Source organism: Penicillium crustosum (genome assembly GCF_028827405.1).
Source record: "Penicillium crustosum strain IBT 35664 chromosome Unknown utg000002l_segment0_segment0, whole genome shotgun sequence".
In the NCBI taxonomy this organism is placed as follows: Eukaryota; Fungi; Ascomycota; class Eurotiomycetes; order Eurotiales; family Aspergillaceae; genus Penicillium; species Penicillium crustosum.
In genome coordinates, this window is record NW_026623123.1 from 4,163,667 (window position 1) to 4,180,826 (window position 17,160).

Sequence of the window (17,160 nt, forward strand, 5' to 3'; positions counted from 1 at the left end):
TATAAGTTCACTATAGTAGAAAGTATAGCCTCTGGACTGCCTTAGCTATATAGGGCTTCTATAACCAGCTCTATATTAATATGTCTATATTTATACAACCATTTTTTCATAGCAGTGGACATTTGGCGAAGAAACTGATTCTCTATATCTATGCACAATGCTAGACAAAAAGCATAAAGTAGATGGTCTGGCTACTAAAAAGGAGAAGAGAAGAAAGATTGATTCTCTATAGACAAACAGGACTCTAGCTAAATAGCTAGGTGAAGCACGACAAACTAGGCACCAAGGCAGGTGACCGTCTCAACAGTAAATACAAACACAGAAAGAAAAAAAAAAAAGAAATTTGTTTCTTCGCCACAAGAATCCTCCATATCATTTCGATGCCAAATCAAGATGAAGGTGACGAGATGAAGATGAAGACAAAAAGGACGCCCCTCAACTAGACCAGTATCCCGATCAGTTGCAAGTATGCGTAGTGATTGGTTCACAGAAGGATCAACCAACGACCCGCTAAGCGTTTGGGTCTTGTATGCCTAGGAAAGACAAATACCGTCAATGTTTTGCTTGCGGTAGAGGACAATTCGACTCTCGGTTCCATCAGGGTAGTTCTTGAGCGATTCCTTGAACTCGGGCAGATCGTAGTATGCCTTCAACGCAGCGGTAGACTCCCAGATTGCATAGTTCAGCATCATGTCGCTTCCATTGACACCGCGGTGAAGTTGGGTGGAAATAAATCCAGGCTGTTTCTTTGCCATTTCGGCATCGATCTTCCATGCAGCAAAGGCTTCCTCCATTTTGCCGGCTGGAATATGGAACGTATTGACAAGCACGCAGGATCCAGCTTCCGGTTGCTCCTCCAGCTGCTTCAACAGTGGCGTCCGGGGATTGATGTCGATAAATGTGGCGACCATGGTGATAAATCGTAAATTGGTTGAGAGAATAGTAGAATGATTGGGAGAATAGTAGAATGGCTGAGAGAATAGTGAATTGTATCCGACGGATTATTGTCACAATTTATACTTGTCGCTCCCCCATCGCACTTATGTCATTCCGTGGGGTTCCTAGAGGCTGTAGGCTTTATTTACTTCTACGATATAGTTTTCTTCCCAATATATCTGATGTTGATCATATTCAGAGTGATGGGTCCGGAGTAGACTCTACCGGTGATATGGTTGGTCTAAAAGCACGTGCCACGGTGTATGAGGGAATTTGTATAAAGAGACAATCTGAGGGCTACAACATACATGAATTATAGCTATATCTTAGAGTCCATTTCAAATATCGAGCAGATTTCCAGAAAGAAGGGGTTTTCAAATCGACACAGAGACGAAGATGGCAACAAGACGGTGGAAAGGGGAAAGTTGGGACATATTTTGTTCTCAGAATCAAGAGCATATGATATTCTACCGATAGCCAAGAGAAGACCACGCAGATAACTTACCATAACTTACCACTGCACTTGTTCTAGCCAATGGAGATGGGAAGAAAAGGAGAAATCCAAGACCCAAAAAACCAGCTACTTGGACAGGTTTGGCACCTAAGCCGTTGGAATGGCCCCATCGGCCTCTAGGGACCAATTGATGTTTCCCACTTCATCCTTTGTGTCGGACTCGCAAGCGTAAAGGTAGGCTGACTTGGGTTAAACCAGACTTTTTTATGCTACATCAGAGAACTGCGAGATGGGGTTCTCTATACGCATTCCTTAGTACCTACTGAAAGGAGAGAGTCGGATTAAGGTACGGTCATTTTAAATCTTGCTATTTGAGTCAACAACGAGGCTATACTGACTATACTCCTTGACATGGGGGTGCCCGATATCGGCTCGAAAGATAACTATGGCTGGATACCATTCTTGGCTGTAAACGGACACACTGTGATCGAGATGCTCCTCGACAAAGGTAAAGTTAACATCGCAGAAGACCGCGATGGTCGAGTCACATTTCAATTGTCTCGCATTATCATAGGGGTTGAAGGTCAATTACAAGCTCAAGGGTATCACTTTCCAATCTATATATATAGAAAATATATATGCTCGCCTTAACCAAAGCTTTCCTCACTCTAAATAGCTCCTTAGTTAGGAAAAAGCCTAGAAAAGATCTAATAACTAGCTCATTATTCGTTATAGTAATATTTATATTTTGGTGTTAGAAAATTCAAAGACCAGGACAGGGCCGGTTAAACATGGCGAAATGCTAATCGGACCGACATCAACGCCGATAAGTTTTCTGGCACCTCCGAACTCACCGATCACCCAACCCACACCTCCAGCATGCAGATATGGCGGCGAACCTTTGCCACATCTGTGGGCAGACTTACCCACAGCTCAATTAATTCCCGTTCTGTCGTGCGATGCGCACAAATCCTCCAAGCCAGCAAGAACGGTGGAGTCAGCAGTTTCGAGGACCAAGAAATCAAAGTGAACGGGTTCATTCGGTCTGTACGGAAACAGAAACGTTTTGCGTTCGCAGAAATATCTGATGGCTCGACTGTAGAGCCACTGCAGGCAATTCTGAAACCCGCGCAAGCAGCAGAGTACGTTCGGCCGCGCGCGAGCTGTGATTCTCGACCTGTTTGTCAACAAAGACTAATTTGAGCGCCTCTTCTCTAGTCTGTCAACCGGAACTGCGATCGAAATATCGGGCATATGGAAAGCTTGCCCACCGGGCAAAGAGCAAACTCATGAGCTCCAAACAACCGAAGTCAAGGTTGTGGGCGCATCGGACCCAGAGGTGAGCCCAACAGCTTTCCCCCAGCTGTCGTCAGAATTCACACTAACCATGATTTCTATGGTTGCAGACATTTCCGATCCAGAAGAAGTACCACAGCCCCGACTTCCTGCGCCAGATTCCACACCTTCGCATTCGGACACCCTTCAATTCTCTCCTTTCGCGCTTCCGATCCGAGTGCATGTTCCAACTGAGCAATGTCTTCCACTCTCATCCCGACGGAGCTTTCACCCAAGTTCAGCCTCCCCTTATAACCTCCTCGGATTGCGAAGGTGCAGGCGAGACGTTCACGTTGGCACCACGCGGTGCTGCTACACCCAGCACCGAGAACGATCATTTCTTCCGAGCGCCAAAATACCTCACGGTATCGTCGCAACTTCACCTTGAAGCTTACGCGGCAGAGCTGGGCAACGTCTGGACATTGACACCCGTGTTCCGGGCGGAGAAGAGCGATACACCGCGCCACCTCAGCGAGTTCTACATGCTCGAAGCCGAGGTCAATTTCATGTCCGACCTTGACTCGCTTACTGGCCTAGTGGAACATTTACTACGCGATCTGACGCGTCGTCTATATAATACTCCTGTGGGCCAAGAGATCTTGTCGGCAAAGAGGTCTGGGGAACCGGGCCAGGATACTAGCGCCGAGGAGACGGGTTCTCTAAGGCAAAGATGGACCGATCTAATGGATGGGCCAAAATGGCATCGCATTACATACACCCAAGCCGTGGAGATGCTCCAGCGTGCTGCCACTGAAGACGGAGCATCATTTGAGCACCCCCCAACATGGAATGGAGGTCTACAACTGGAGCATGAAAAGTATATCGTCGAGGTGCTCCACCAAGGACGTCCTGTCTTTGTGACGGACTACCCGAAATCCGTCAAGCCGTTCTACATGGCCCCTTCGCAGGTCACCGACGACAGCAACACGCCCGGGGAGACAGTAGCATGTTTCGACCTGCTCCTCCCCGAAGTCAGCGAAGTCGCCGGGGGTTCCCTGCGCGAGCATCGTCTGCCCGACCTCATCCAGAACATGCGTGAGCACGGTTTAATCAAGGCCCGGCAGATTCCCGAGTCTGGTGATCCAGCTTCAGGCGAGTCACTGTACCCTCATCTCACCCCGGATGAGGACCTGAGCCACCTCCAATGGTATGCTGACCTCAGACGCTGGGGCTCTGCTCCCCATGGAGGCTTTGGGCTTGGATTCGATCGATTCCTGGGATATTTGACTGGTGTCTCCAGCGTTCGGGATATCGTATCCTTCCCGCGATACTTCGGTCGAGCTGATTGCTGAGACTTATCAGAGGTATCAATCTGGCTAGTGTATGATAGATCTGTAATATAATATGCATGAAAATTAAATAGATAAGAAAGAAAATTTGAAAACAACCCAACCTAAAGCGACATGAGTTGATCCACTGTGTAACCTAGAACTGAGCCTGGTTTTGCTCCATTGACAGTAAAGATACGAAATACGAAGTACCAAATGGGTTGTACTATATTATATTGTATGTTCTGTATGTTCCCGAACGGCGCCACGAGTAAACTCGCCGATTGATTCCCGAATAGAGTCAAAGCAGGGGGAACGTATCCGCAGACATCCGCATAATGGAGCCTCCGTCGGATCATATATCCCAATATGATTAGCCATAATATAACCTTTTTAATTTACCATATGAAGCCAAAAACAAAAAGCAAAAAAGCAAAACAGCGCTTGCAGGTAGTAACCGGTAGTGCCCGGCTCAGCTTACTTTGTACGGAGTATATTATTCTCTTTTTAACCCCCACACCATTATTAGGCCCCCAAAGTAACATGAATCAAACCTCATACTACATAGTTACATGGATAGTTAGTTCCCATGTGATTAATATAACGAGGGAAAGTAAGGAGAGGCAATGATTAAAATCTCATTTTCATACTCCGTAAACCGTCGGATATTAATTAGAAGCTATGCGGAGTATCTCCGTAGAGCTTATTGACCTCGGGATTTACCCACCTTTCTATGCCGATGTTGCGTATCTTGTTTGCTAGAGATTCTAATTTTAAATTGTGACCTCACAGAGCTCAAATGATCGGATAATCGGCAGAAAAAGAAGACGACTGGGGTTGTGGGTATTTATTCCTTTTTCACATTATTGAATCTGCCCCCTGTCCCACGACTCAGCCAAGTGATCATCCTAGACAACCGGCCGAAGAAGCTAGAAAGTGAAACACTGAAGATCCGAAGGAATGCCAGAGTCCAGTGCCCTTATACCAAGCACAAGAAGAGGACATCATTATGCCATATGGAGACATGATGACAGCAGTCTGGCCACAGTGGCGGATCCACGTATGCTTACTCCGTACTCCATATTTTGACAGAGATTCGTGGACAGGGCTGAACATCGAAGGAACCAGGAGTAAGACATTTGACGAACTAGAGTGGAAAATAAACAAGGTTAACAAGCACTAAGTACCGCACAGACAAAAGGAATGGGTGCTTGAGTTTAATTTGGCCGAAGGAATAAAATTAAGGCACAGATCTTGTTGCATTAGTAGAGCGCCAGACGTAGACGATCGTTTCAAGATAAGAGTAACTTGACGGAGGACGTTTTTGTACATGCATACAATTGGCGTATACAGAGTACAACATAGCATTTTTTAAATATTCCGTACGAGCACATTTTATCCCTGATTTATGCACCGGAGGTCCGGACCCCCAAGCAAAGCCAAGCACTATAGTCTGGAAACGAGGCGTCCCACAGACCGAATGTAAAAAAATGGGGCGTCGGGGGGCACTAGCCCTTGGCGGGAATACATCGGCCGATGATTGCTGGAAAAGTAGATACATATCAGTAACCTAATTAGGAAACAGGACAGCGAGACGGATATCAACGGCAACGGACTTCAAGGACAAGCCTCGGCATCCGGCGAAGTCCAACGGAGAGAACGTGGTCCCCTGAGTGGATTTGGTGCATTTTGGCTCATGAGTTACTTTGTCTCGGGTCTCGCTTATTTGTGCCGAGCATTCTAGTTTCAGTTTAGATTTATAGATTTTACGTTGCCACTTGTCCTTATGGATGATTATTTTACCGAGAGGCTATGATTGTATAGTTAATGAAAAAAAAAAAAAAGTAAAGAAAAGAAAAAGATCAACATTGGATTAGAATTGTAATTGGAAAGATGAGTACGGAGTACAGCCTCACAGCCTCATCGAATAAATAATAATGGTAACGCACAGCCTTGAATTAATATATTTGAGTTTGACAAAACGAGCACTACTTTTATGCCAATAAGGGGGCCAGGATCAGCAGGCCAAGGGGCCCCAACCTTACCAGGGTTAAGCATAAGCAAAAAGAAGTTTGGGCAGTGCGCGCCTTGTACTCTGTACGAGTCATGCAGTAAGGTATCCCTGCCTGACGTATCACATTACAGATAGCCTACATACGGAGTACGGACTGAATATGTGATTTGCGATCGTAATATAATTACGCAGTAAAATGCAATTATTTTAGTATGCACGGGTAGGGTAATTGATCCGTAATTGATAATCCAGGATGATTACTACTTAGTATGTCAAAATTACACTCCAAGGCTAAGACAATATTAATATTAATATTCAAGATCAACCTTCGTATTCGGCTTCAAAAACCCCCCGAGGAAATACATAATGCATTCCGCCACATGGTTTATGTCCATGTACGACGGGGGTCAAAGCAAGTTCGAACCTTGGCTAGGTAAAGTAAAGTAAAGCTAAGTAAAATAAAGGTACGGAATAAACGTTAACCATAAACTTGCAGCCACAGTTTCCATGGTTCACAAGGGGGAAACTGGATTTTAGGCTTTGATGACATTGCCCCCCCTCCAGACCAGCCATGAGTCTAGCCAACTCAAGATTGGCATCCTCTTGGCATTTACAATTCTTGGGGTCTTGGCCCCAAGATTTACCCAGGTAGTTTCTTGCCATTTTGGGGTAGGCACCAGCATTTGTCGGTGCATTGCCTTTTGTTGGACTATGGAGTATGATATGCTGAATATGTTAGTAAAAAAAAGTTAATATTACATACAAACATTGGACCAGAATGAAATGAAACCCTTTGACCCCATGCAATGAAACATAACCATAATACTATAAACAAAAACTAAATGAAATGAAATGAAAAATACAGGTAAAAATAAAAATAAAAGTACTAATTCCAGGCCTTAAATCACTCCAGCACATTCCCTATTCATCTAGACAATGGATACCTTAATTATGCTAGTGGAGATAAGCTCGTGTGACGTTTCACAAAATTAATTCTTGGCAATCTTTAATTCCAGGGTTGCAACGAATGCATGACAATACTCCGTACAAGAAAACAGATAATCGCACGTCATTTTCCATTCTGCGATGGCTGTTTTAGCGTCGGTTGCCTTGGACTATCCGATTGTCTGGTCTCTGACTGGAGGAATAAAAAAAAGCCTAAAATACCTTGGCTGACTTGGGGCTCTCGGTTATAACGTTCCAAGGTCAGGCCGCCCGTCTCGGACCATCAATCGGAGATTATTCATGAAAGCAAATGCTGTGTACTCCGTATCGGAGTTAACACCTCAGCTACGACGTATATCCCACAATCCGAATGTAATCCGAGCCCATTAATAATAGATTAGCAGGCTAACGAATACAGTTGCAGAAGGCCCACATGAACCACGGTCGGCGAAACAGTCGGTTTATCCCGCAAGGGCACTCTGTCAGCAGGTGAGATATACATAGTTAGCGAGATGTGGAGCTCGATCCACTCAGATAAAAGGAGTCTTCGGATAATCGGATAGCCTTTGGGAGCATACGCAATCTATGATATTTGTTTTTCTTTGTTGGAGGTCTCTTTGATTAGCAACCTTCGTATTCGCACATGTGTTACTATGCTTTTAGGTGTGGATAAGCTAGGGAGCGATGTATATCCGATAATAAACTGGAGATGATTTTCTGCCTAGGGGAAATGAGAGACACCAGACTATCCTAATGTAGCAAGACTTACGGGATCACGGCTATTGAGGGTGGATTCAGGCGATCTTTAAAATTAAAAAAAATTCGGTCGGGGCCTGAGCTTCTACACGAACATTAAAGCAAATTCATACATTATACGTTGTTGTATGCTTCAGCTAAGGGAATAATATATGTGATGACTCGTGCTGTTGGTTATGCTTGTTTTTATCATGCTGGTTAGAAGATAACCAAGGCAGAGTCAAAGTTAAGGCGAAAATGTAGCGATTCCAGCTTCCTTTCTCGACATTGTAATAATCAGCTGCACCAGTCTGATTGTAACTTGGGCCTTGTCATTTAACCTCGATTATTGCCCAGAGCCTATCATCAACCGTTGAGCCATTTTGGCTGTGGCAGCACAAGGACACAGCATAATTGTACGGAGTACCGGTCCACTAACCCTTATAGCTTACATGTTAAATCATACGCACTACACTATCTCTTTCATATATTGGTCACCCAAGCCTTGTTTCTTATTCCATTAAACCTAGAACAAGGAAGCGGTGCGACATTGCACACTCCGTAGACGTGGTAGATGGAAGACCGGGTCAAGACGGCGATGTTCTAGTCACACAGGACGGCGCCATGTGAGACATGTAATGCAGACAATACAATGTATGTATGAAGTACGCTGACACCATGATCAACTCGTGCCATGCTCTTTTGTTGGAACAGAAACACATGGGCCCCTAGCCTTCTAAACTCCCAAATCCGAATCAGGGCTGAAGCCAAGGAGACAATCAGCTGCCAAGCTTAACCAGCTCTCCCGAACCCTAATAGAGTAATCCTTGTGCAACGGGGACTTTGTTGGCGATACGCTTTCACTGGCTTGCGTTTATTCGACCTGTGCGTGACATATTAAACCAAAATAGAGTTATGGCACAAGTTCAAATGTTCATGGATGACCAGAATACAAATGTGGCGGCCGTTTCCGAACGTTTCTGGTATCTTTCACGCCTTATGCGATGTACAGGGGTCCAATATTGGGTCTAGAATGTGAGGCCCTACCCACCTGCAAGACTAATTAAATACAAGGCTACATAACTAGCTGCACGGTGAACATGAACGGCACGGAGCGCAGACTCGGACTAGTTAACCTTATCGCTGAGTCAAGGTGTCAGCGGATCTGATTCAGTCGAATCATGATTTGGCCGACCGCTTGGTAGTTTACCGAATCATGTTAGTTTCAAGCCATTATTTATTGCTATCTTAAGTCGGACACGAGTGATACCAGTCAGATGCGAAGCAGTGCACTTTCTATGAATACATAGCCCGTAGTCAGTATAGCCAGTCGTCAACCCGTCGTGTATTTTCCCATAAAGATCCTGTTACGTGGCTTATTATTTTACGCGCGCAATGCACATACATACATGGGATCAACAGGCTTGAAACCTAGAGATTTCTTGTCTGGTCCACTATACTCCATATACAATAAATTGCATCCATTTATTTTTCACATCTTCTCTTCTTCGCATTATTGCTTTAATCTGGACTAGGATTTTGTCAAGCTTTGTGGTCAGCGCAGTTAAAATCAAAATACACCGCGTCACTGGACCCAATACGAATACGAGTCACGAGGATATGGCCACAGTGGCTTCTTTTTATGGATTCTATCATTTTTAGCCTATGGGATATCGGATATCGGATATAAATTAAAATACTTGGCTAGATTCGCTAAGATCAACCTTGTTTGGATATGACTCGTATGTGACTTTCCGCCAAGGGATAGGGATAGGGTACTGGATTAAGCCACATCGGACAGGACCGCCCAAACCCTGTTTTTGCTATTATTAATCAATGGGGGGATCCCCGGTTGCATTGGGTGCTAAAGCCCGATAGTCAAGTGGGTTTGTTTCTCCTTGTTTCTCTTCTCTGGTAGGTTAAAAAAAAAAAAAATACTATATACTAGGCGACACTTTTGTCTAAGAACGGCAACTATTGGAATTAAGCTTACCGAGTCTGATTGGAAGTCCGGAATGTAATACATATATATTTAACGACGTTGTGCACGATTTAGGTTTATCTGAAGGACAATCAAAGCTCCACTACTCCGTACAATATACATAGTTGATGAGGTTTCCCCCCTTTGCCAAGAATGAAAATAAATCGAAGTGGAGGAGGGGTGGATATGACCTCTGTAAGCGAGCATAAAGTTCAGCGCCGGCCTCCTCGTGTTGGATTAAGCTTAAGAGTTCCGCACTAACCTTTTTTGCGACCAGAGCGCCACTTTTCTGACACAGACCATTTTATGTGTAAACCTTTTTTTTTTTTTTGGCATGTAGTATTTATTTTTATTTATGCATTATTACCATACAGAGTACGGAATAGTTACATTGTACTCTATCTATTATTAATGTTGATCCTTTGTTCTATCCTTTTTCTCTATCCATTTTAGTTTAATCTATCAGGAATGGGGCCTTTGAAGGGGGCCAAATTAACCTTACTGCCTTCCAAGGTTTTCCAAACCCCGTAAAGCCGAGCCAAGAATTGCCATGGAATTAAGTCAACACCAAAAAAATAAAAATAAAAAATAAAAAATGCTGTTTCAGTCCCCGTAACAGGAGAATTAAATATAAATTTCAATTCTATAGTAATTATTAGGTCTGTCGAATCACTTTAAATATCAATGACGTGATTATATAATTATACTTTTTAACACATTTACATTCACATTTACACTACACATAAATTACCTAGGCTACACAATATTGAAGCCTTTGTACGGAGTACATGTACATACTCCGTATAGCTGTGCCACTTCAGCCCCATGTCGGGACTCATCTCCTTTTCCAAGGTTCCCATGCATAAATAGTTTAGATTTCAAAGAGATTCATTATTCCCATGTGTACGGAGTATTACCGAATCTAAGATAAACTGGATAAGCCAAATAAATTAAAAAATAAAGTAATTAGAGTAAAATAAATTAATAATTCTTCTCTTCATCCTTGGAACCTCGGCGTTTAACAAGTTCCGTTCGATCTTTTCGCTTGGATCGCTTGGCCCGCTCTTCTTCTCTCCGCTTCCCTTATTTAACCTTCTTTTTTATGATTTCTTCATTGTTTCTTATAAAGCTTTGGGGCCATAAAGATTTTTCCCTCTTTTTTCCCCTTCTTTTCTTTTCCCCTTCTTCTTCCAGCTTCCAGCTTCCCCTCTTTCTCTCTCTATTTTTTATTTCAAAAAAGTTCCCGAGACAAGAACAGCTAAGCCATTCCTTCAAAAACTTTGTGGAGTCATAAAGTAGGTCCCCCACTATCTCTCTGTCTCTTTGTGTTTTTCCAGCCTTGGCTCTCTCCCTTGTCTGTTCGGCATTCCTACGCCTTCAAGCCCACTTGCTCCACATCAGTCTTACAGTTCTCTTTTGATCTTCCATTTTGGGACAAAGTCTTGAATCAGATAAAAAAAAGGCAAAAAAGAGAAAGAAAAAAAGAAAAAAGAAAAAGACCTGGTCTAACCGCCTTGGGTGACGTAAAAGCTCGGCCTTTACCCACCCACACCGGTCTACAGGCTACCCCATACTGACTCGGATCCTGGTTCCTTTTATATTTGGACCTGAACCCTATTTTCTTCCTCTCCACTTGTGCCTCTTTTCTTTTCCCTTAGATCTAACTCTTCCCTCTGTCAGAGACCTTTCGTACTCCCTCTACCCTTAAAAACCCTTCTATCCTTCAACCTGGCAATCAGACCAAATCAACCGGGGTCGTCGGTTGACTCGAGAGCTTGGATGGAGACGTACTACGGACACGTCCGCACACCTGCGGACGCTATTATTCTTTTCGAGGCTTGCCGAATCGGCCTTCTACCTCGCGTGCAAAGACGATTATCAGAGAAAGAGCGACAATCGATACGTTCCGGTTCGGTATTTGTATGGGACGAGCGAGAAGCCGGTATGCGGCGATGGACCGACGGGAAGTCATGGAGTGCCAGCCGTGTATCTGGTAGCTTTTTGACTTATCGCGAAATGGAAGGCAAGCGCGGAGGTGGCAGTGTCTCTCAGGGCTCTGCGTCCCGAGGAGGCAAGACACCTGAGAGTCGGGGAAGTGACGATGAGCGCGCCGATGGAACAGACGAGGGACCCGATGGATATCGTTACAAACCAGATGGTTTGATGAAGCAGTCTTTCAGTATCACGACATCCAACGGTCAACACTTGCATCTGATCAGCTACTATTCACGATCCCACCCTTCTGCCGCCAACCTACAACAACCAACTTCCGATCCTGCGCTGCGTCATGTTCGACCCCAGAAAGGTCTCTACCCCGAGTCGACAGTTAATGATCAGCAAAATCTCCCTGTCGTTACCCGTGGACCTATGGCTGGCGCTGCTTACCCTATTACTCCTCATCCCCTCGGCGCATACCCACGCGTCACTCATACACAGCCATACCCGCCTGCCTATGCTTGGCCACCCACCCCTCTAGCCACACCACCGACTGTCTCGGTTCAATATGGCCCTGGTCCTTCATATCTCCCCCAGTAGGTGCCAATGGACATCCTCATTATGGCCCGCCACATCATCAGCCTCCACCCCATCAACATAGCGGTGGACTCCCACCACCTCCACACGGGATGACGGGCCCATATGATCGTCCACCTCATATGGAATCAACCTTACCTCCAGCTGGACCGCCACCACAACAACAACAACCAGGCTACATGAACCGGTCGCCGCGGTCGATACACGAGCAAGCTCAGGCCCATGCCCACGCACACGCCCAAGCTCAGGCCCACGCTCACCAGGCTCAGGCTCAAGCTCAGGCCCACGCCCACGCCCAAGAGCAACGCACCCCACCGGTCTATGGAAATGCGCTAGTTGATCCTCGCGTGGCATCGCCACGCGCACCAGTCCAGTCGCTGGGGCAGTCAAATGGACATGCCCACAGTCCTCACTTAGTGAAGCAAGAGCATCCTGCCGCGTTGCCCTCTCTGAACCCTATTGCCGTGTCACCGAAGTCTTCTGATCCCTCGGGTGCTGGAAATGCAGTTCCCGGCATCAACTCATTAATGAACGGTGCAGCGCTGGCTCCTCTTTCCTCAACTGCCTCTCCCGGTGGGCCCGCACAGAGCTCAAACGGAACCTCCGCACAGAGCTCTTTCGCCGAGGGACCACGGGATATCCCCAATGAGAAGATCGGATTCGGAGGCGAGGATACAAGGGCGCTGCGCCAGCTGGACCGCGCCTTCATTGCATGAAGCATTTGATCAAGCGGTTATTTGATGCATCCACTCAACCGATGAAAACAAAGAAAAAAAAATACATCTCACACCTGAGCCCATTCACATGGTTGATGCTCAGCTTAACCTCACGCTTTTTCTTCATGTCCATGTTTCTTTACTAGCCGTGGCTCCAGGGGAGTCTTGCTGTTTCAGTGATATCCTTTGTTTTAAATTTGTATTTGTCATTATTAGCATCTTGCATGGGTCGGGGTAGTTCGATTTCCTTATTTTTTTTTTTTTTTTTCCTTTTTTTTCATGTGATAGGGTCGTGGCTACGGTTCAATTGAACCTCTTGCATTGGGATCGGTCTACATGGTTGGGATACGGCTTTTATTTTTTAAATGGGCTACTTGTGTCTTGTCAATTGACTTGCTTCTATCCTATGAGAATTGTACTGTGCTCTTCGTATGCATCACTGTGTAGAAAAAATGTTGTAGGCATCTTAGAACTGGTTTGAAATGTATCGCCAGTACTCATTGCTTTCACGCCACATGCTACTACGTGTGTATATGTAGCGCAGCTCTACATACTGGCTCTTCTTGCTAGTAGGCGTGAAGGATCATCAAGCTATGTTGCTTCAGCCTTGGCTCCTCCGACTCCCACTAGCCAGGGCTAATACCTAGAACCTCACCTCTTTCAGGTGTACCTGGGCAATGGGAATGATAAAACGATACCCAAGACCAGTAATTGTGATGTCGACCCCGATGGATATGGGTATTGTACTTTGTTGACCAGAGTGTCCGTCCCAAGCGAGGTGTGATGATGATTCCCTTTTAACGATCTTCTGACATTCCCGACCCCTGGGCAGTCTTACAAATGGCTGTCTCGCTTCGTGGATCATGCTGTTTCTCTGTTTGAATCATTTTATTAAACCACCAAAGATTTATCTAAGAAAGATTTGTTTAAATCCCACCGTCATAGTCTCTCACGTTGCTTGTTATTCCCTGGCCCGAACTAACCCCGTGATCTGGGATGCCCTTCGTGGGAACAAGAATTGTCATCTCCGACGAAATATTATTGGCCGTTCGTTTGACTTTGTTGGGAGACTTTATTGAAAGCCAGGTATTCTTGCAGATCTCCCATGGCGTACGCCGGAAGAGACTCGTAGGCCGTTCATCCGGTGCGAGGTATAACATTAGCCTCAAAATAACCCAAATAGAATCGTTGAGAGCTTCCCTCCAGAGCCTTTCCCGGGCCGAGTATGTGCATATTGGTCATGCAAAGTCAGCATTGCCGAACGACTATCTCATGAACACCTTAGTTCCGAGGAGATATGAATTTCTGATCTGTCAACTCGATGGTACGAATCCTTCGAAAGAGTCTGCAGTGCAAAACTCAATTCCGCAGGACTATAATTTGCTTAAAATTCAGTCTCAAAATATTTTATTCTGCAGACTACTGGTGGGAGATATGTGAGGGTTATATCAAGCTCATGAAACTAGGCAAGGCATATATGTTCACAACGCAACAGAAGAGCCCTGGATATCATGGTAGCCCAACGCCGGAAAGGGCTCCATAGTGATCGTCGAGTATACCCTTGTCCAATTTGAACCGGTTAGGTATTGAACGGTGTATCCAGGCTACGTTCTCCGTTGAACTAGTGAAGTGTGTGCATGATCCATCCGTCCATCGCTGCAATACTAGGCGTCACCGTCGAATTAAAATCAATTGAAATATCTACCTAGTAAACGAATTTCGTGCTCCTGTTACTCAATGTTTTGATTCTCTGATAGCATTACTCACGCGTTCTGGACTAATAATTATTCAAATCAGCTTCCGCGATATGTCTGTATGCCTGGTTCTAAAAATATTATAGATATTCGCTTGGTGAATGAAGGTTTATTCCGTGTCAGTTCTGTTTCAGCTATGGTTTCCAAACAGAAGCGATTATTTTGGTTTATAATGGCATTGTCTTGTGTTAGATCATAGTGCGCGGTATATCCATGGATGACTATGGGAGTGACAGTCGATCACTGCACTTAGGGTTTACTTTGAAACAGAGACTGAGTCAATACTGGACAATTCTGGATTCCATACTTATTTTGGGCGACCAACAAAGTATACATCGATTCAGTCTCCCCGGATACGAGGCTACACTTAAAGTTGATGTATCGAAGGTAACTTTGAGAGAACGGGGAAATAGGTGGCCTGGTTCACATGAGAACTAACTAAAACAATTTCTGCCCGTCTGGTCGAATACGACGTGATCGTGAAGGAAAAGCCCAAGAATAGCGACCTCATACTATTTCCTTGTAACATAGGTATACATTTTGTTTACGTCTCGTTATCTTAATTTCAAGAAAAATTGACGTTCAAAATATACTGCTATCTGTTAGAGTGCCGACGCTATACAGAGCTGTCGTGATCATACCGAGAGAGCCAAGGTCAGTTTTTTCGTCAGGATATGAGAAGCTCGAAAACCGAGGAATATTTCGGCCCTTGCAGAGCTTTGAAGAGTAATTCGGAGAGCTCACACCCACAATATGGTTCTACATAGCCCTAATAAGCCCGTACAAAGGTATTCAAGCTACCGGCCATATAAAACAAGTACATCCAAGAATGGCGATATACATTCATTCCGAGATATCTGATTCTATGGAATTTGCTATATTTTATCGAGGTAGTGTAGACACTATATCAAGTTCCATAAACTATTAGTTATTCTGAGCTTTGTGTCTCTTGCTACCAAGGGATGCTTCTTAGTGACTGAGAGATCTATCAGAATGCGGTCCTGAGGGTGGATTGTGTGGCTCATTCAATACACTGAGAGAACATGTTCGGACTGCGACTGGATTTTGTGCGTCTTGACTGTTATGTTCATGCACCCTAATCTCAATGTAAGCCTATTCCTCCCATCTGGTATGATTGTATACCCCGAGAATATGCGAGACAATCTCCTTGATAGAATGAAAGCTTCCGACGACATCCTAGGTGACGTAAAGAAGAACAGCAGTGCTTCTCTTTGAGCTGCTAGGTTGGACAGATATATGAACAACCTGAGATTCTGAGACCACCCAGAGCAGATGGGGGATATATGTCTCATGAGCATCAAGCAACAAGACTTCCCACTAGTCGCTCTCGCACAGGGGATGGATAGATTCTGCGCAGACCATGACAATATCTCCGAGATCTGGCATCGTTTCAAGAATTGGTAAACGCAGAGTGGGTGTAGCCAATTAAGCCAAAGGAATTCGTCAGCCCTATGTCCGGAATTCGATAACCGGAAACATTGAGATGTGCAGTTTCTCAACTCTCACGATAAAAATAAGCGAAATAGGCCGGTCCTTGATTGGTCTTCTTTTAGAAGGTTCGGGCGGATCTGGAAAGAAAGAGGGACCTCATGAATATCACTTTCTCGAGATTGTTTTATCCACGATCCACCACTGATCTTGATGCCGATCACATACGTTTTAACCCGTGTCATACGAGAACCAAGTCTATCCATCGCTTGTCTCGGCAGAAGTGATACCTTTGATTTCTCTTACCTAAGTTGAATGGGGCTGTTCAGATAATCTCCTGATTCAGTGGCCGTGAGAAGGTCAAGGAAGCATATAGGGATTGTTATGTAGTTGCCTAGGTAGTATCGGTTGCCTGGTTTGTCAGGCTTGCCCGAGTTTTGCTCGACCAGCTACTCCGTACAGTATACAACATAGTATGTAGCTGAGTCTTTCCTATTTCGCATACTCCATACCGTGCGTCATAGTTATTATCTCGAAAGAGACATGTTTCAGATTTCGATAGTTCCCCACTAAATCCCAAACACAGCCCGAGAATAATAAGAGCTCGTGACCAACATCAACGAAATTCCGATTGTTCCTAGTTGGGGGCATTTGGGGCTGAAAGAGACCGAACAGAACCGACACTAAGTGGAGCGAAACAGAGGTCAATTTTTTTCCCGTCGCTTATACAAAGTATGTTGGAAAACCACCAACTGCTTATTCCGAATAGTTTAATTGGAGACATGGGTTGGACGAGTTGAATGGAGCCTATGTGCATCCAATAGGAAGGTGGAAGCCGCGAAACTTTTTTTTCGATGATCTGACTAGTGTCCTGCGCAAGACTGCGGCAATTCATTCGATTGTATTTGATTGGTATGTTCAGCATCATCACCAGGACCAGGAGTGGTCGTGCAGTAGTTCCGGTGGGTGCCTGGCGGGATTTCCCTCATGCGGCGAACACCGGTTAAACAATTTCTCCTCGTGTCCATATCCACTGTTGGC

General features: G+C 45.0%; 4 protein-coding genes across 4 annotated transcripts; 3 read left to right on the plus strand and 1 right to left on the minus strand.

Annotated features, from left to right (window-relative positions):
• Nucleotides 1-533: 533 nt before the first annotated feature.
• N7487_005093 (antibiotic biosynthesis monooxygenase family protein) lies at nt 534-911 on the minus strand (the record flags this gene model as incomplete). The annotated part of the gene is made up of 1 exon (XM_056872840.1): nt 534-911. One exon carries the CDS (start codon nt 909-911, stop codon nt 534-536), a length of 378 nt encoding a protein of 125 aa, XP_056730560.1.
• A 1,358-nt stretch (nt 912-2,269) lies between these two features.
• Nucleotides 2,270-4,017, plus strand: N7487_005094 (asparagine--tRNA ligase SLM5; the record flags this gene model as incomplete). Its single annotated transcript, XM_056872841.1, has 3 exons — nt 2,270-2,532; nt 2,609-2,729; nt 2,797-4,017. The coding sequence occupies 3 exons, from the start codon at nt 2,270-2,272 to the stop codon at nt 4,015-4,017; spliced, it is 1,605 nt and encodes a 534-aa protein (XP_056730561.1).
• Nucleotides 4,018-11,447: 7,430 nt separating this feature from the next.
• On the plus strand, nt 11,448-12,203 carry N7487_005095 (Gti1/Pac2 family protein; the record flags this gene model as incomplete). Its single annotated transcript, XM_056872842.1, has 1 exon — nt 11,448-12,203. The coding sequence occupies one exon, from the start codon at nt 11,448-11,450 to the stop codon at nt 12,201-12,203; it is 756 nt and encodes a 251-aa protein (XP_056730562.1).
• An 89-nt stretch (nt 12,204-12,292) lies between these two features.
• Nucleotides 12,293-12,916, plus strand: N7487_005096 (uncharacterized protein; the record flags this gene model as incomplete). Its single annotated transcript, XM_056872843.1, has 1 exon — nt 12,293-12,916. The coding sequence occupies one exon, from the start codon at nt 12,293-12,295 to the stop codon at nt 12,914-12,916; it is 624 nt and encodes a 207-aa protein (XP_056730563.1).
• Nucleotides 12,917-17,160: the final 4,244 nt, after the last annotated feature.